The sequence below is a fragment of the Bombina bombina genome, chromosome 1 (assembly GCF_027579735.1).
Source record: "Bombina bombina isolate aBomBom1 chromosome 1, aBomBom1.pri, whole genome shotgun sequence".
NCBI lineage: Eukaryota > Metazoa > Chordata > Amphibia > Anura > Bombinatoridae > Bombina > Bombina bombina.
Window position 1 is genome coordinate 538,738,938 of NC_069499.1, and position 20,184 is coordinate 538,759,121.

Here is a 20,184-nt window from a genome sequence, read left to right on the forward strand (position 1 = left end):
CTAAGGTTATGATTCACAAACTTACTATATCTTTTCTTTCTATTTAAATACTACTTATAATAAACCTCAGGTGCTGGTTAAAGTGCTTTACCTTTGCATATAAAGCTCCAGGGACACAGCGGCAGCTTGCTTCTTGAATCTTCCCTCTCTCTCTCTCTGTCTCACTCAGAGTCATTTTCTGGTACTAAGCGGCATCATGTGTGAGTGGCCACAACCCTGCAAAATGTGGCGCTGCATGTGTTAAGGAGGAGTCAGGACCAGTATTCATCTGTCTTACTCCTCCCTCCCCACAGCAAAATGGGTGGCGGACACAGCAAGGGCCAGTCACAGACACCAGTGTCCGTGTATGGACACCTTGCCAATCCCTGATCCATACTGCACTAATGTTGTTAAAATGTACCTGTAGATTTTTTTATTTGTATTTTTAAAACTGTAAAATATTATGTACATAGATAGCAAAATCAAAATGACTGAAAAAATAAATCATATCTTTCATGATAGTGAGAGTCCATGAGTCATTACATGTGGAAATTATTCCCCGGTCCATTTTACCCCTCTGTCATTCAAATAGCCAAGCAGATGAAGGGGACATAAAAGCAAGAAAGACAAAGAGGGCAAATGAAATGCAAAACAAGCACTGTTGCCAACTCTTCAAAGAGAAAAAAAGGCAGGGCTTTTGGACTCTCACCATCATGTATGAAATTAATCAGGTAAGTATACATTTTTATACAAAAAAATCATGAGGGAATACCCAAGCAAGGGGAGGCAAACTGTTAAGGCAGGTATATTACTTATCAGGCACTAAAGTCCACATCACTTTCCTGCTAGAAGCAGCCTTTAGAAGAAGCATACGTATCAAAGAGAAAAAGTATGCAAAGAGGGTCAAGCATTTGCCTTTCAAATCTGCTCCATAAAAGCCTTATTATGAAGGCCCAAAGAAGTGGCAACTGCTCTAGTGGAATAAGCAGTAATGTGGTCAGGGGAATCTTCCAACGTAATTAGGTAGACCTTGCAAATCAAGGTCTTAAGCCAAGCTGCTGTAGCTTTAGAAAAAGAAGCAATATGCTTAAAATCCAAAACAAATACTGGAATACAATTCAAATACTGAGGATGCCATTCTCAAATAAAAGAAATATGCATTTCTGTCTCAAGGTGCTTGTGGACTCCATCTTGTTGGTATAGTTGATTGAATTGTTTCTGTCTTCTTAGTTAGGCCTTAATTGAAAGGTAAGAGTTTAAATTCCTCTGAATTCTGAAAATTGAACATAATTTTAACTGCATTTGTTTCATAACCTTTATCTAAATAATGACTTCATTCCTACTAATGTTCTGCCCCTCCCCCATCGCTGCATAGTGTTTACCTGTAATCTGGCCACTAATTCTTTTTTTCATCCGCTCAGTAAAACATTCAGCATTTGAAAAGTAATAAATTAAAACATTTGCAGAGATTTTTTTAGACAGAATCAATTAATATTACATTTATATTTGATCGTATAGCATCCCAGTGAAAAGAAAGAATGAATATAAGTTGCAAAGAGAAAATGTTTTTTAATATTCTATTATAGTTGCGTATTAATTATATTGTAATAAATTCTGTAAAAAATGTTTTTAAAAAATGCTATTAAATAGTTGATAGTTAACTTTTAAAACAGATACTCTGAATCAAATAAATAAAACAATGTATCTTCAAAGAGAGAGCCCAAATGTTAACAGAGTAACTTACAAATAAACAGAGAGAGCCCAAGAAAACGTCACCAAAAAACTGACCAATCAAACAAATGGCGGCATTATTTAAATCCCATATCCAGACGTACACGGCATCTTGAAAAAGCCCAGAAATCGGGTGAAACGCGTAGAAAGTTGTGTCTTTTGAAAAGCTGTACCCAGGATTTGTTTCCTCACACCAAAGAAGGATCTCCAACCAAACCGGGAGGTTTGCAAGCTGTTTACTGTTTCCTGCGTACATTTAAGTACTAAGAGCAGGAAAATCACAGAGGAAAAGAATACCGGTTTATCATGGTGACTTGCGCAAGTCTGAAAACTACCGGAACCAACCAACATTTGCATTACAGAGCACCGACTTCAGAAACCTTCCAGATCTCAGAGTGTGGACGCTGAAGGGTGAGATTACCTGTATAGCAGGCTACATATATATCCACCTAAAGTTTTAATCTGACAAGTAAGATCTGTGTGTACTAAACTGTACTCCTAACAATTCATAGCGGAACACTGAAAGTTTTAATAGCGGCTGGCAACCACTGTTTAAACTAAACTACTGCATCACATTTTCAGAGACAAATTGAAACTACTATTTGTTGCCGCAAAAAGACTGCTATCCTTATCTATAGGTACAGCTAGAGATATTAAATAACTTCTAAGAGATAAATTGAAAATTCAATTTGTTTCCGCAAAAAGACTATTACCTTTACCTTCAAATATAGGTACAGCAAAAACCAATATAAACGCCTACCTATTTCACATGCTTATTTGTTTTTTAAAAAAGGAATTTTTCTTTACTGATCCATTGGATTAGAACATTTATTTTTAATTTTATTTTTTTATTTTCAAGACTTTTTAAACTCTGGGCTCTCTCTCTCTTTTATGTATGGATTTTTTATATGAATTTTTTATGAGTTGATCAACTAAATCCATAAAGATAGCTTGATGTATATATTCTTTGTTTTTTTTGTTCTATGATGTTTGTATATGCACTATTAAAATAAGCTAAATTTACATAAACTTTTTTTATATATACCTAATTTGTTGCGGCGTCTTTTTATCAAGTGATAATCGTTTATCATCCTATTATATTAAATCATTTTGGGCTATTTGTCCTATTGTGGTCTAAACTGCATATTTATATTACCCAACATTTAATTTAGGTGTTTAAGAATTTTATACTTATCCCTTCTAAGTGCTTATATCCCCTGCCATTGAATCTTGTTATTAGTATACTTAACCCATAGTTTGTAATACTTAAAGCTACTGTAGCGCCACTTTTTTAATTTATTACTTATCACATTTTTTATAACCAGGAGGAGGTTATTAAAAAAGAGGCCTAAGTATTTTAAGTCCACCGCTATAAACTTATCCTATAAATTAATTCAGCATTTGAAGACATATCAATAGTGCAATTTCTTTGGAGAACAAAACCACAATTTGCAAATATTGTAAAAAGAAATATGCTTTCCCTAATGCTACAGATTGAAAAAAATCAACAACACATCCTTGCAGACTAGAGATGTCCTAAAGATATTAAAATATACTCAATGTAATTAAATGAGGAGGGCCATAGCAATGAAAGTGCAAGGAGCTTTCCCCTTCAATCTTCCCATTCCAGAAACACTCTTTCTACTTCTTCTGTAACAGCTGCATCATTACAAAGTTCTTCTCCATCGGCAGCATCTTTAAGTAAGCAAGTTTTGCAAAACAACTGCCTCCAAAAAAATATGCAATACCTTCATTTATAGATAGGATGACACCTGAAAATCAGGAAAAAGTTAATCAAGCTCTTGCAAGAGCAATTTATTCTTCTGTGATTGGTTACCTTGGCCAATGCTTCCCTATGAGAAAACTCATTGAAAGAGAACGATAGTTCTCTGGCACTGAGAGAGGAAGCCTTCCTTGCTCGTTCCCATCCTGTTTTATTGAAGTACTTTCTCATAAAATAGGACTAAGGCGGACCTCATAAACACCTCTTTTAATGAAAACGAGTGTTCTCAGGGTCTAGGTTTTGTACTATGAATCAGTAGGGGGGTTATAGGAGACAAAATAATGTTCTTAATTATTATATGTTGATGGTTTCTTCTTTTTTTCATTGTGTGGGTTGGTGAAGGTGCTCCCATGTACTGGCAGACAAGGTTCCTTATAGTTCATGTGTTTTTAACATATCCAGACCTTGTAGTTCCATTTGGAACAATAAATAATCTTTTAAAAAACAAATTTAGTTTAATATTTACTGCATAAGCTATACTTTTATTTCAAGCATAAATTGTTCACACAACTGCATTTTATGTTTCCAATTTAACAAAGTGACTTTCAACTTCTAAAAGTACTAAGCTTGTGGTTCAAGTGGGCGGCCATGAGTTCTAAATCTAGCATGCCCATATGTCTCATCTTATTAAATAACTCATGGTTCAGAAAGTACTCCCCCGGGTGAAGAAAATCTGCCTTCTAACTGTTCACTCCCAGTATGTGAATAGCTGAGATCATGCAAAGATAGCATTCTGCCCAAGTGATAATGGGAGCCATATATTTTATCACAAGGAAAATGCAAGTTCTGCCTTGGAGATTGATGTTAGACACAGCTGTGACATTGTCTGATTGGAATATTAGAAACCATTCTTGCCCGAGGCTGTACCAACTCAGCAGATCCTTTAAGATCACATAGAGTTCCAGAATGTTCATTGATAACGTCACCTCCCAAGGAAACCAAACTCCTTATGATCTCTATGACCCCCAGACTGCACCCAAACATGTCATATGTGGTGATTACCATCCACATATGCCAGAAAAAGGAGGCCCCCTGAATAAAGGATAGGTGAGGCTTCCACCAAGTCAGGAACTGCTTTACAATGCTTGTGCAATGTTAAATGCTGAAAGTGATGCCGGGCAGACATGATTTGCTACAGCCCATCATGTCTGCCCAGCATATAATAAATTGACCCCCATAACTTTAGCCACAATGCTCATCTAACCAAAACAAACATTGCAGAAATTTTCGATTGAATGTGCGTCATTTCCACAGCTGCATCACATAAACAGGTGTTTGTGGTCCTGATAATTTTTAAGCAATATTTGATCTCTTACAGAGAGGCTTCTTCAGCAAAAAGGTCAGAGAAGTTATCACACAAGACCACAGTAGCTGCCAACAAGCAAGTTACACAGACAGCTGGTGTAAACATAAAGCCTGCCAGCTGAAAAAATCACCTGTGAAAACTTTCAATCTTTCTGTCCATGGAATCCTTGAACAAGGTATTATCCTCTAAATAAATTATAGTCTCATAAGTGTGGATATAGCTACATCCACCTTACGGTTTTTTTTGCAGAGGAAAGAAGGAACATGTGCTTAAACAAAGGGAATTCCATTCCTTGGTAATCAAATGAGAAACTGTGTCAGGTACTCGGAAGGTAGACAGCTATTTAGGAGCTGTCTTTAAGAATTTATATTTCTTTTTTACCGATTGGTTGTTTGTAGCAGGAGGGCCATCTACTTCCAAAGCCAGTAAAAATTTCCACAATATTGTGTTTATATCCGCAAGCCTGAAATTAAAGGATACACCCTCTTCCACTTCAGCAGTGGGGTTCTGAGTTTCTGAGAACTCTTCAGTTGAGGAAAGTTTAAATTCCAGTGCACCCGTCTTCTAGGGGAATATAGATAGGTTGCTGTTGCATTACATAGGCTCAGTGAATGGCATGCATAACTGTGAAGGAGAACACATTAAAATATCTTTACATCATAACTGATGAGGAGTTAGAATATCTTAGGATAGTCCTTCCAGGCAAGCTGTACCAGTTTGTTCCATAGTGTATGAGAGTAAGGATAGAAGCATGAATCTTAAGATGATAGGAGCACAGAGCACAGTATGAAGGCACACAAATTGTTAAACCCAGATGGGAACACAGAATTGATGGCACAATGTAAAAGTGAAATCCCCCTTTCAGGCGGTCAGTGTATTGTCCAGAGACCTGAGCTGTACATGTTTATTCCATAGTTAGTGTAGGAGAGTAAGGATAGAAGCAAATATCCAAAAGAAAGATAGCAGCACAATATGAAATCAAACAAATAGTTAACCCCAGGTGGGAAACACAAAGTTAATGGCACAATGTAGAACTGAAATCCCTGTGTGGATTACAGTAAAGGTGCACTGTGAGTTTAAGCACACAAAAAAAAAACTTTAATAATAATCAGGTGTGCTGTTCTGGGCCAAGGCACCAAAATGTTAACCATGGGTGCCCCAGCAGTGTGTAGGTAAGTAAAAAAAAATATGTTTTTAGCCAAAAATATGAAGATCCATGTACCAGAGATCTGCACTGCTTTGACCATTAATTCCAGTGTGCGCTAAAGCCAATCATGGAAAATGTAAAGAGACACTAGCCCATTCTTTTTTAATTTTTTTTAAAAAGTGCCCAAAACTGTTGTAAGTCATTTGGTCTATTCTTTTATGTCCTCAAGCTATGTGAAGCATGTCTATATGTTCATATGGTGGACTATGAAGGTGCAATGTACTTTCAGCCACTATGCTTACCTCATCTACTTCCAGTAGATTAACCCATCAAGGCACTGCAAGCACAGTGTCAATGATCTCACAAGGAACAGCATTTTACAACCAAGGCGATTAGCAGATTATTCCACATTTCACCTGGGGAGGGCAACAGGCAGCTAAATCTGCATTTCACCTAGGAGGCCTATGACATTTCCAAACTGGGAAAATAATTTTCACTGCCTGGATGAAAACTCCTGGTCTACTACCCCTTTATCCTTTGTAGGCACTCTGAGGGGGAAATGGTTTTCAGATTGGTTAGAGAAGCCCTATCAACAACAAATAGATCAGCACATCAAAATTCACCTAATTCCATCTTGGAGACAAAATAAAGACAGGATTCAGGGACTCTGGTATGTTGTGGTGTTTTTGCCTACTTCTAGTGAACTGTTGGGTAATTACTATAAGATGTCTTGTGGACTCTCACCATCTGATGAAAGAAATATGTACATCTATATTGACAAATTTCTGTTGTAATTACATTGCTTTCTAGGCTTAGATATAACTATGCTGAATTTGCTACATGTAATTTTCAAACATATATCTACATAAATATATAAAAAAAATAACTGAAGTAATTGTGTTAGAATAGTGACTCAAAATTAACTAGAAAGGTAATAATATTTGGAGTTTAGCATCAGTGTGATTTAGGGCTATGGACTTTTGCACATTTTAGTACAAAGAAAAGTTCAATGTATACTGTGTGTTTTGTCTCTGAAGATCTCCCATATAGGGCTGTTTTTTTAATAGAAAATGTTAAGCCTCTGTTCTGTTTTTCCTTTCTTTTTCACATTACCAATACCCACTTTTACTTGGAACAACAACAAATAAATTCATCAGACACTTTCGTTATGAATTCCTGCTGTGCTGTGTGGATCAAGGCAAACTAAGCATGGGTCTCTCTATATTTTAATCGCCAGCTACTAAACTCTGCATCTTACAGTTTTTTTTTTATAATAGACTGGAGTCTTTAAGGCTGCCAATCCTTATTTGAAGAAGCAGCTTGTTGTTACAAGTGGACAAAAGGTTAATGAAAAACAATTAGAGACAGTTTTATATGTGTTATGGACCATTAAAATGCAGACAAGACAGTCAGAAGGGATCTCCCTCCTTTAATGGGCAGCTAGATAATGATTTTTAGTTGTAAAATCAGATGTAGTGCCCTTTTAAGTCATATGAATAGCTATGGAAAAAAATGTAATATGAACTTCAGTAATTGGTCTCATTGGTTACTAGCCTAAATTTTCATATGGTGACCTATCATTAAAATACACCATGGGCTTTGTTTTGGCAAGTTCCTTTTCCACCTCATGACCAGTATAGGTCATAAGTTAAATACTGAGGATCTTAAATATCAGGTTTTTAAACATTCCTCCTGCCTTTTACCTGAGAAGACATCCCCCAATGCAATTTTGCATTTCTAGGTAAAGTCTGAAGGGAAAAAAATCTCTAATCAAAATGTAAGTTGACTTGATGTGGTTTAGGACCATTACCTTGAAGCAATAAAATGATGAAGGGACTTTGGTTTTTTAAAATGATTGCTTTATGCTTTATGTTGTGAAGTATTCTGAAGGACCAGACTCCTGTTTTTAATAGTGAGGTGGCATTTCTATGTTATTGTTTTAGTGAAAAAGGGTTACACAGTTAAATATTTGTGATGAGATACCCATAGTGCTGATATTCTTTATGAGTTTATGAATCTCTTTTTATTCTTATTTCCATGTGGTAATAACTGTTACATACAAATCACCTAAGTGTCTGATAAATTCTATAAAGAAATGAGAGTTAAAAGCCGTGATTTGTAAGAAATTCACTTTAATTTATAAAGCTAATGAAAAAAATATCTTCATTAAAAAAAATACAAAAAATGCATGGGTACATTTCAATTTTAAGAAGAAGCATTTTTACAATATTCTTCCAAAAACAGCATATGCACATATGCTATGTGTGACCAGAGGATTAGGAATAGAGCTGGGCGTGGTGTGTAGAGTACCAGTGAATACTTCATCTTTGTCATACAAGCCACTTCTGACCCTCTAAGAGTTTTTAATGGAAGCATTTTTGCTAATGAAAGTATATTGACTATCATTAATCTATTTAAAAATTAAATGTACTCGTACACATTTCAGTTTTGACCTTTCTATCCCTTTAATAATGAGAGGAGTTTTACTTGAAACAGACAATGTTGTGAAACCACTCAAATATATTGGGTATATTGTTTATTGTCTTCCCCATAAAACTAATTATCTATAATTTCCTACAAAATTTCCTAATACTGCCTAAATTAGTGAATACACATCTGCTTTATCAAACGTATAGTATCCACCACTCAATGATTCAGTTAATTAAAAACACATCTTACAAGTGAACTTACCAAAGCTAAATAAGTAATAGCAAACCTTTAAAAAAACAGCAGCGTGTTATTTACTCCATTCCTACATACCATTATAAAGCTAAGAGACCTTTTAGGTTATATATATATCAATTTTAAATCTATATACTTTTCACAAGAGTTTGATTTAAGTTTATAATGATATACATTATTATTGTCCTTAAATGCATTGCTTGAGATTTGTTGATCATCCTGTCCAAATAATTATTCATTGGTTTGTTTTTAAATCCCAATATATACTGAAGCCTTTTTGCGTGACTATCAAGTCTGTCAGTCTTTTTTCATAAATAACACCGGTTTTGTTAACAGATGGGGCACATATTTCTTTGCTTGCCAGACTTCTATTAATAAAAGAGGCTTTTTTTAAATGTGAAGAACATGTTCCTGTTAACTGCCAAGTAGCAATGAGGGATTCAGAAAGTGAACACTAAATATGCATGTTTTACGATAAAGGATATCGTCTGAAAGTGTCCCAAAATTCTCCTTACTATAGATTAAATCATACACCTGAATTTTTCAACTATGTTTGCCAGTTGTCCGATATTGATCTTGGCTGTTTGCTATTTGAAATGGATGTCCAGTAAAATTTATGTAAAAAACAGTCTTTTTGTTGTGTTTTTTTTACTTGCCGATGAGCATCCATGATGGTAGGTTTTGAGAGAGTGACAGAGTCTCACTTTGACTTCTTGGAGTTTGCATACATTCCATAAATATTATTATTATCAGTTATTTGTAGAGCGCCAACAAATTCCGTAGCACTATTAACATAGACATGTGATGAAAGATAACATTTATAGGGATCAAGTGGGTAGAGGGACCTGTCAAGAGTTGCACTGTTGTAGTCGGCTCTTATGAAGGTGATCTACAAATAGCTGGGCTCATAGGCTTACATTCTAAGGGGGTTAAAGGGAATAACAAAGGAAGAGAGAAACTGGGGTTAGGAAAGGTTAGTATAGGTTGTATGCATCCCTGAACAGTAGAGTCTTTAGGGAGCGCTTGAAAACTAGAGGATAATCTTGTGGAGTGAGACAGAGAGTTCCACAAGATAGGGGCCAGTCTGGTGAAGTCCTGTAGACGGGAATGTGAGGAGGCAACACAAGAGGAGGAGGTTGTGAGCAGAGCGAAGGGGATGAGAGGGAGAGTATATAGAAACAAGGTGTGAGAAATAGGTGGAGAGCAGTGCAATGTATGTCAATGTTCATGTGCGTCTTGTTGCAATAGATAACAAGTGCAAGTTTGCAAGAGGCAGCAAACTGTACAAGGATGAAAAATAAAGTCTGAGATGGGGGTCCAACAAGGGGTTTGATACCGACAAAGGAGCTTAAGGAACAGGTGTCTGATCTGGGGTATAACATGCATATGGGCTGACAGAGGGGGTTGATATGTGTACTGGGATGACAAAGAGCTGCAAAAGCCATAGGCTGATTTGAGGTCTGGTGTTAGTATATAGTAAAAAGATGGGATGCAGGGCCAGGAGTATAAATTAATCTGAGTATATGACTGATAGAGGGAATGTAATTTAATGTAAGTATGTGGCTAACAGATGGGATGCAGGGCCAGGGGTATAATTCAATGTGATCTAGATCAAGAGAAGAAAGGGGTGCCTCATAGTGAACACTGCGTGTAAATAGACAAGGAGTAATGGAAAATAAAACTCACAATTTTGATGGCACTAATGAAAGTGCAAACAGGCAGGCTGACGATCACAGTAGTCAGCACACTGGATACTGAACCCGTATCAGGGGTGGTACAAAGATCTCTCCTGCGTGTAGATGGATATGGTCATCAGATCCTTAGTTTCCAGTCAGGGGATACACCAATAAGGATCACACACCAGGCTTGAATGAGTAGTGTATAGGAACAGACAAACCACTTGTGAAATATTCACAGATAACAACTCCCGTAGAAGTAGAAAATGAGAAGCAGACTCCTCCGTGGCAAAACTTTGTTTTTAAGTTTTACCACAGAGTAGTCTGCATCTCATTTTCTACTTCTACGGGATTTGTCGTCTGTGAATATTTCACAAGTGGTTTGTCTGTTCCTATACACTACTCATTCAAGCCTGGCGTGTGATCCTTATTGGTGTATCCCCTGACTGGAAACTAAGGATCTGATGAGCATATCCATCTACACGCAGGAGAGATCTTTGTACCACCCCTGAAACGGGTTCAGTATCCAGTGTGCTGACTACTGTGATCGTCAGCCTGCCTGTTTGCACTTTCATTAGCGCCATCAAAATTGTGAGTTTTATTTTCCATTGCTCCTTGTCTATTTACACGCAGTGTTCACTATGAGGCGCCCCTTTCTTCTTTTGATCTAGATCACTATGGGGAACCGGAATCATTCTCCACAAGTGGAGCTGCCTCAGACTGTTCAGAAATTGGGTATACATCCACACAGTAAAAATCACAGCAAAAAATTCACTCAAATGAACTAATTAGTTTGAGCACATTGTTTTTTTCAAACACTGTTTAACCATTTCTGGGTGTTTTCACCTGGTATCTCCATAATTCAATGCGAGTATATGGCCAACTAAGGGGATGCAGTGCCAGGGGTCTAATTTAAAGTGAGTATATGGCTAACAGAGATGATGCAGGGCCAGAGTTCTAGTTTAACGTGAGTATAAGGCTGACAGAGGTGATACAGGACCAGGGGTATAATTCAATGTAAGTATATGGCTAACTAACAGAGGCGATGCAGGGCAAGGGGTCTAATTTAATGTGAGTATATGGCTGACAGAGGGGATGCAGGGCAAGGGGTCTAATTTAATATGCGTATACAACTAACTGAGGGGTGCAGGGCCAGGGGTCTAATTTAACTGAGTCTACAGATCAAATGCTGACCTGTTTAATTTATACTAAGGTAACTGCTCAGCCTGCTCAGAAAGATTTGAGCTGCATGTAAATGAGTATAGCTCTAGTAATAAGAGCCTTTTGGGTTATATGCTTTTAGCTGTAAAGATGTTCTGCAACCACATTATGAATGATTTACACATACAGAATATCACTTAATGAATATACAATAGAAGGCAATTAGTACACATTTCATTTAGGGTATAAATATAGTAAGCTATTGTTAAAGAGACAGTAAACGCTAAAAAAGACTGTCATGTATATGAAAGAGCACTATTTAAACATGTACAAATATTTGTTTTTCATGATAAACATGTTATTTCTAGGCTGATTTTTTTTTATTTTGAAGCTAACAGGAAGTGAATGTTTGTGTACATCTGGATCTTAAAGGGATATTGTACACTAGATTTTTCTTTGCATAAATGTTTTGTAGATGATCCATTTATATAGCCCATTTGGGGGTGTTTTTGTAAAAAAATTATAGTTTTGCTTATTTTTAAATAACATTGTGCGGATTTTCAGACTCCTAACCAAGCCCCAAAGTATCAGATGCGTAATGGGTCCTTTCCTATGCAAAGAGGGTCTGCTCTACCTGCTTTCTCAGCCTAACCTCATCAGCAGTGCTAAATTGGGGGCTTCTAAGTAAGTTTTTAACAAGTTTTACACTGGATTTTTTTATCAGTATCTGTGCATATTCTTATTTATAGTAGTATCTATTACATACAGTTATATGAAAAGTGGTGCATACTGTCCCTTTAAGGACTGAGAGCTCACTGGCTGATAAACAGAAGTCCCATTGCATTATTGATGACAGTGACACACCTATTCTGAATACAAGAACACTAGTTAAGAAAATAAACACTATATTACCTTAAATACCTATTCAAACTACTAGCATAGTGTCTCTTGTACTATAAAACATGTTTTACCCAATAATATTAAATATATATTAATATATAGAACACTATGGGGCCAATGTATCAAGCCGGAAACAGAAGTTATGAAGCTCCATAACTTGTCCGCCTGCTCTGAGGCCGTGGACAGAAATCAACCCGATCGAATATGATCGGGTTGATTGACACCCCCTGCTAGCGCGTGAATCTGCAGGGGGCGGCATTGCACCAGCAGTTCACAAGAACTGCTGGTGCAATGATACGCTGTCGGCATTTATCGATGTGCGGCGGACATGATACACTACATCGTATCATGTCCGCTCGCACATTAATAAATATACCCCTAAATGTAAACAGTATTTATAGGACATTCTATTATCTTCAAACTGTAATTTCTTGGTCATAGCATCAAACAACGATACCACAACTAGAAGAACTGAAGAGGCAAGAGGGCCAACACTGATCTAAATTACAATCCAATAAGAAATGGTAGTGACAGCAAAACTTTGTTATATGTACAACAGGATTACAGTACAGCGTATTGACTTTTTTATTTTGTTTAATTTGTTTTCTTTTTACTTTTTGTGAGACTTTACTCAAGTATTTCCATCTTACCTTTCACGTTCTTCCTTCATCTTCTCAATTTCTTGCTCTTCCTCTTTCAGAACACCAGGCTTGAAGATACCTTTCTGTTCCACTTTCCCTCCTTTTTCTTCTTTCTTCTTACCAAACCTAACAAGAGATTTAAAAAATATATATATATATTGATCACATAAATGGTTATCAATAAATAAGCAATAAAACATGTATGGTGGTTACTCCAGGTATTTATTTTCAATACAGTACACAAATAGAAGCAAATTGGAACTCAGATATGGTCTGTGTTTTAAATTCCAGCTGTTTGTTATCAATGAAAAAATACACACAAAATGCTAAATACCAGCAAGCAGTCGAGCATCCTAACTGCTTGCCTTGACAAACTTCCAACAAGAGTGAAAATGTGTTTTCCACCACAAGTCTGATAACGATATGGGTCTATATTTAGATTCGATATCGAGCTGTAATGTAATTCACTTGGGGGAGTGGAACACAAAAGCTGTTAATTTTTATCTGCTGACAATTCCATTGAACTTGAACATGCATAGTTACACTTCAGCACAATAAAATGAAAACAACGAAAGAAAGAAAATGTTAAGTCAGTGGAATGAACAAAGCAATTTACTGGTGAAACATTCTTTTATTTGTTGTTTTTGATAGAATAATAAAAAAAAAAATCTTTTAAAGAAGTAGCATTTTAAAGTTTTTAACTGTGGGTACAAAAATACTTTTGGAACTAATTAATAATAAATTCTACTTTCTGCCGTTTTTAATTTTACCTTTGCAGTTTACTCATTTGCACAACATAATGGTTTTTAGCTAACAGGAAGTGCATATCTGCATACAAAAGTGTTTTTGAGGCTTGATTCCTTACTGTTTGGTGCAATAATCCTGAAATTTTAACTTTGTCCACCTGTCCCTTATTTCTCTAGATTTATACTGCCCATACCTTATTCAGAAACCCCAAACCATGCTCAAAAATGCCCAAATCCTACAGATCATTTTGGACTCCACCTATGAGTCTTTCAAATTACTTTCTGGCAACCCAGACTCCCCCCTAATATAACTCCTCCACAAGCACAAACCAGACTCTGCCCCAACCACCTGTCCTGTGTGATGTTAATAAAATGCAAATATAAAGGGAAGTTGTAGTTCTTTTTTTTTTGTTTCACCCAAAAGAGGACACTTCAAAATGTAATTGTTTTGATTTAAAAAAAAATAAAAAAAATCTGTCCTGCCACACTTAGAGATGCGTCTCTCTTGAAGATTAGTTGAAAGTACAAAACCAGTACACCAGTATTTCTTTCTACTTAAATTTAAGCTTCTTTTACTCAACATTTTATCACGTAAAAGCATATTTTTGATGTGTAAATGCTTTCTTTCATATACGTGTCCCTTAACCCTGTGGTCAGGTCCCCCTTTTGATGAAGATCCTGGTGGCCCACCACACTTCATCCTGGAACAGAGGCTGGAGTCTACTCCCAGTGACATCACCATATGTATGCATAGTAATATATTGCAGGGATTTCTTGTTAGTGCTGCAGTGGCTGAAGAGGCAATACAGAAGCACGATTAGAGACCATTTTCCTCACATAAAACGCAGAAGTGTACCCCCACTTTCATAACTCAATAAGAACATGCATGTTTTTTTAAGAAACAATGTCCATAATGTGTTAGATATATATATATATATATATATATATATATATATATATATATATATATTGTGCTCACTACACATACACACTGCTGAGCCTTCTCAGCAAATTGGGAAATTGGGGATAGGTTTTATAATAGTATACTCTAACTAAATCACAAAATGTTTTGATTTCCATTTCAATAAACATTTTGAATTGTAATAATATTATGTTCATGTATCATATACTTTCTATGAAAACACTCAAAACAGCATATTCATTAAATGGCTTAGGGCTTATGTAAGACTGAGATTACCTATTAATAGTTGCCAGCCCCTCAAAAAAAGTTAATGTATGGGGATAGTAGGGCTAGGAGTGGCATTATTTATTTATCTATAGTCTTCCATTATGTAGTTAAAGGGCTCACACAGTTTCAGATCAGATCCCAATGTAAATTCTACTGAACTATAGTATAATTGTGAGTGAACATTTTGTAATTAATAGATCAAGTTAGCATTTTTCCGGAACAAGGATTTACTTAGCATGCTAAAATACTTTGCCTTCTATTAGCTAAAAACCTTAAAATATCTCATAGACTGTACATAGTATAAATCCTCTGATATCTCATAATGTAAATTCCAAACAGCATGGTATGTTATGAAGGTAAAATAGTATCACGAATCTTCTCTTCCCATCCTCCTCTCTGGTGCATTGTAAAATTTCTGAAAAATCAGAAGTAAAATGAATTCCCAGAGCTATACAGCAGCACAGATTCACTTGCCCGCCGGTTAGATTGGCCCACATCACAGAAAAATACAGTGTTATATTAGATATTTTGTATGCAAGGAGACACTAAACTCACTAAGCAAAGACCTCTGTTGCTGCATAACAGTGTGGGGAAAAATGAGTTTCAAGGATTACGTTTTCTGTTTAAGATAAAGTCAAAATGCTTTTCTTTTTCTATAAACATTATATTTCATAATGAACCACCCTGTTTTGAAATTCCAATACCACGATCTGGCCGCCCACTTCAAAAGTAATTTTTTTTTTTGTGTGCTGAAGGTTTGAACTCTTTTCCAATTAGCGCTTTAGCTACAAAAAAATAAAAATGTGTGTGAGTGCTGTACGGCTAGAGCGCTGATGGGAAAATGTTTCAAAACGTCAGCTCACAAAAAAAAATTACCTTTGAAGTGGGTGTCCGGAACATGGGGTATTAGAATTTCAGCACAACATTAATAAGTAAAAAGTAAGTTATAGCGCATCTTCATTACAACTGATGAATTAAACTCAATCAAAAGTATCACTAACATTTCGGATCTGTTTATACAAAGGGTACAGTTTACCATTACTTCAAGTGTACATTAGAGGGATACAAGATTTATTAGAAATCAACATAAGAAATACGTAGAGTATTATCTCCAGGACCTATTTAGGGCTAGAGTACAAGTGGAACGATATTTAGCACTCTAAACTACGCTAGATGGAGGCTTTTTATGCATGTCGGGTTGAGCTCATATTAAAAGTTGAAAGTAAAAAGATTGCACGTGAGCATAAACACACAAAAAAATATTGTGAACGCAAATTTCTCCCATACACAACCTTTGCTAGCCCCCATAGGTGTACTTTGAAACTGAGCTTCCCAGTAAAATAAAAGGAGAACCCAAACTCCTTGTAATAGTATATAAAGTAAGACAAAATGCAGGTGCTCACAAAGTTAAAAGTTTAAAGATTTTATTTATTCCAATATTAAAAATGATTTATAGGAACAAAAAACGAAAAATGAGGTTGTCCCAAAGTGTATATACATATATATATAACATAATTTATGCTTACCTGATACATTTATTTCTCTTGTGATGTATCGAGTCCACGGATTCATCCATACTTGTGGGATATTCTCCTTCCCTAATTGAAGTGGCAAAGAGAGCACCCACACCAGAGCTGTCTATATAGCTCCTCCCTTAGCTCCACCCCCCAGTCATTCGACCGAAGGCTAGGAAGAAAAAGGAGAAACTATAGGGTGCAGTGGTGACTGAAGTTTTTTTAAATAAAAATATATTGCCTGTCTTAATAAACAGGGCGGGACGTGGACTCGATACATCACAAGAGAAATAAATTTATCAGGTAAGCATAAATTATGTTTTCTCTTGTAAGATGTATCGAGTCCACGGATTCATCCATACTTGTGGGATACCAATACCAAAGCTTTAGGACACGGATGAAGGGAGGGACAAGACAGGGACCTTAAACGGAAGGCACCACTGTTTGTAGAACCTTTCTCCCCAAAATAGCCTCCGAAGAAGCAAAAGTATCAAATTTGGAAAATTTGGAAAAAGTATGAAGCGAAGACCTAGTCGCCGCCTTACAAATCTGTTCAACAGAAGCCTCATTTTTAAAAGCCCATGTGGAAGCCACTGCTCTAGTAGAATGAGCAGTAATTCTTTCAGGAGGCTGCTGGCCAGCAGTCTCATAAGCCAAACGGATGATGCTTTTCAGCCAAAAGGAAAGAGAGGTAGCCGTAGCCTTTTAACCTCTCCGTTTACCAGAATAAATAACAAACAATGAAGATGTTTGACGGAAATCTTTAGTTGCTTGCAAGTAGAACTTTAAAGCACGAACTACATCAAGATTGTGCAACAGACATTCCTTCTTTGATGAAGGATTAGGACACAGTGAAGAAACAACAATCTCCTGATTGATATTCCTATTAGAAACTACCTTAGGAAGAAACCCAGGTTTGGTACGCAAAACCACCTTATCTGCATGGAAAACAAGGTAAGGTGAGTCACACTGTAAAGCATATAACTCAGAGACTCTTCGAGCCGAATAGATAGCTACCAAAAACAAAACTTTCCAAGATAGAAGCTTAATATCTATGGAATGCATAGGTTCAAAAGGAACCCCTTGAAGAACTTTAAGAACTAAGTTTAGGATCCATGGTGGAGCAAAAGGTTTAAATACAGGCTTGATCCTGACCAAGGCCTGACTAAATGCTTGAACATCTGGGACATCTGCCAGACGTTTGTGTAAAAGAATAGACAAAGCAGATATTTGTCCTTTTAGCGAACTAGCTCATAATCCCTTCTCCAATCCTTCTTGGAGAAAAGACAATATTCTAGGAATACTAATCTTACTCCATGAGTAACCCTTGGATTCACACCAATAAAAATATTTGCGCCAAATATTATGATAGATCTTCCTGGTGACAGGCTTTCTAGCTTGAAACAGGGTATCAATGACCGACTCAGAGAAACCACGCTTTGATAGAATCAGGCGTTCAATCTCCAAGCAGTCAGACGCAGAGAAATTAGATTTGGATGCGTGAACGGACCTTGGATTAGAAGGTCCTGCCTCATTGGCAGAGACCACGGTGGAACCGATGACATGTAAGTCCTGCGTGGCCACGCAGGTGCTATCAGAATCACCGAAGCCCTCTCCTGCTTGATTCTGGCAACCAGACGTGGGAGGAAATGGTGGAAATACATATGCCAGATTGAAGGACCAGGGCACTGCTACAGCATCTATCAGTACCGCCTGGGGATCCCGGGACCTGGACCCGTAACGAGGAAGTTTGGCATTCTGTCGGGACGCCATGAGATCCAATTCTGGTGTGCCCCATAGCTGAGTCAGCAGGGCAAATACCTCTGGATGGAGCTCCCACTCCCCCAGATGAAAAGGCTGACGACTTAGGAAATCAGCCTCCCAGTTCTCTACTCCTGGGATATGGATTGCTGAGAGATGGCAAGAGTGATCCTCCGTCCATCAGATTATTTTGGTTACCTCCATAATCGCTAGAGAACTCCGTGTTCCTCCTTGATGATTGATATAAGCTACTGTCGTGATGAATTTGGCCGCAGCAAGCTGAGGCCACGCCTGAAGCGCATTGAATATCACTCTCAGTTCTAGAATGTTTATCGGGAGGGGAGAGTTTCCTCCTGAGACCATAAGCCCTGTGCTTTCAGGGAGTTCCAGACTGCACCCCAGCCTAGCAGGCTGGCATCTGTCGTTACTATGAGCCACTCTGGCCTGCGGAAACACATTCCCTGAGACAGGTGGTCCTGAGACAACCACCAGAGAAGAGAATCTCTGGTCTCCTGGTCCAGATTTATTTGAGGAGATAAATCTGCATAATCCCCATTCCACTGTTTGAGCATGCATAGTTGCAGTGATCTGAGGTGTAGGCGGGCAAAAGGAACTATGTCCATTGCCGCTACCATGAGCCCAATTACCTCCATGCACTGAGCCACTGATGGCCGAGGAATGGAATGAAGAGCTCGGCAAGTGGTTAAGAGTTTTGATTTTCTCATTTCTCATTTCTACCGAGTCTATCAGAGTCCCTAGGAAGGAAACTCTTGTGAGAGGGAAGAGAGAACTCTTTTTTATGTTCACCTTCCACCCATGAGATCTCAGAAAAGCCAACACAATGTCCGTGTGAGACTTGGCTAGTTGGAAAGTCGACGCCTGAATTAAGATGTCATCTAGATAAGGCGCCACTGCTATGCCCCGCGGCCTTAGCAATGCCAAAAGGGACCCTAGCACTTTTGTGAAAATTCTGGGAGCCGTGGCCAACCTGAAGGGAAGGGCCACGAACTGGAAATGCCTGTACAGAAAGGCAAATCTGAGGAATTGATTATGATCTCTGTGAATAGGGATGTGTAGATACGCATCCTGTAAGTCCACGGTAGTCATATATTGACCCTCCTGGATGATTGGTAGAATGGTCCGAATAGTCTCCATCTTGAATGATGGTACTCTGAGGAATTTGTTTAGAATTTTGAGATCCAAGATTGGTCTGAAAGTTCCCTCTTTTTTGGGAACCACAAACAGGTTTGAGTAAAATCTTAGCCCTTGTTCCTCTTTTGGAACTGGGCAGATCACTCCCATGGTATGTAGGTCTTCTACACAGCGTAAGAACGCCTCTCTCTTTGTCTGGTTTGCAGACAATTGAGAAATGTGAAATCTCCCCCTTGGGGGGGGGGGGGGTGAGTCTTTGAAGTCCAGAAGATATCCCTGGGACACAATTTCTAAAGCCCAGGAATTGTGAACATCTCTTGTCCAAGCCTGAGCGAAGAGAGAGAGTCTGCCCCCTACTAGATCCGGTCCTGGATTGGGGGCTACCCCTTCATGCTGTCTTAGAGGCAGCTGCAGGCTTCTTGGTCTGTTTACCCTTGTTCCAAGCCTGGTTAGGTCTCCAGACTGACTTGGATTGGGCAAAATTCCTCTCTTGCTTTGCAGCAGAGGAAGCTGAAGCAGGACCACCCTTGAATTTCCGAAAGGAACGAAAATTATTTTGTTTGGTCCTCATTTTATTTGTTTTATCCTGAGGGAGGGCATGGCCTTTCCCTCCAGTGATGTCTGAAATAATCTCTTTCAGTTCAGGCCTGAATAGGGTCTTTCCTTTGAAAGGCATGTTCATAAGTTTAGATTTTGATGACACATCAGCAGACCAGGACTTAAGCCATAACGCCCTGCGTGCTAAAATGGCAAAATCTGAATTCTTTGCCGCTAATTTAGCCAGTTGGAAAGCGGCATCTGTAATGAAAGAATTAG

The 20,184-nt window shown here is 37.7% G+C and overlaps 1 protein-coding gene across 3 annotated transcripts in view; it reads right to left on the bottom strand.

Moving 5' to 3' along the window:
* Positions 1 to 20,184, bottom strand: part of PARD3B (par-3 family cell polarity regulator beta) — a 1,914,565-nt gene that overhangs the window by 575,952 nt on the left and 1,318,429 nt on the right. For all 3 annotated transcript variants that reach the window (XM_053698659.1, XM_053698658.1, XM_053698660.1), the window contains exon 19: positions 13,016 to 13,132. In XM_053698659.1, the coding sequence (XP_053554634.1) occupies positions 13,016 to 13,132 (117 nt within the window). The remainder of the gene's footprint in view (positions 1 to 13,015; positions 13,133 to 20,184) is intronic.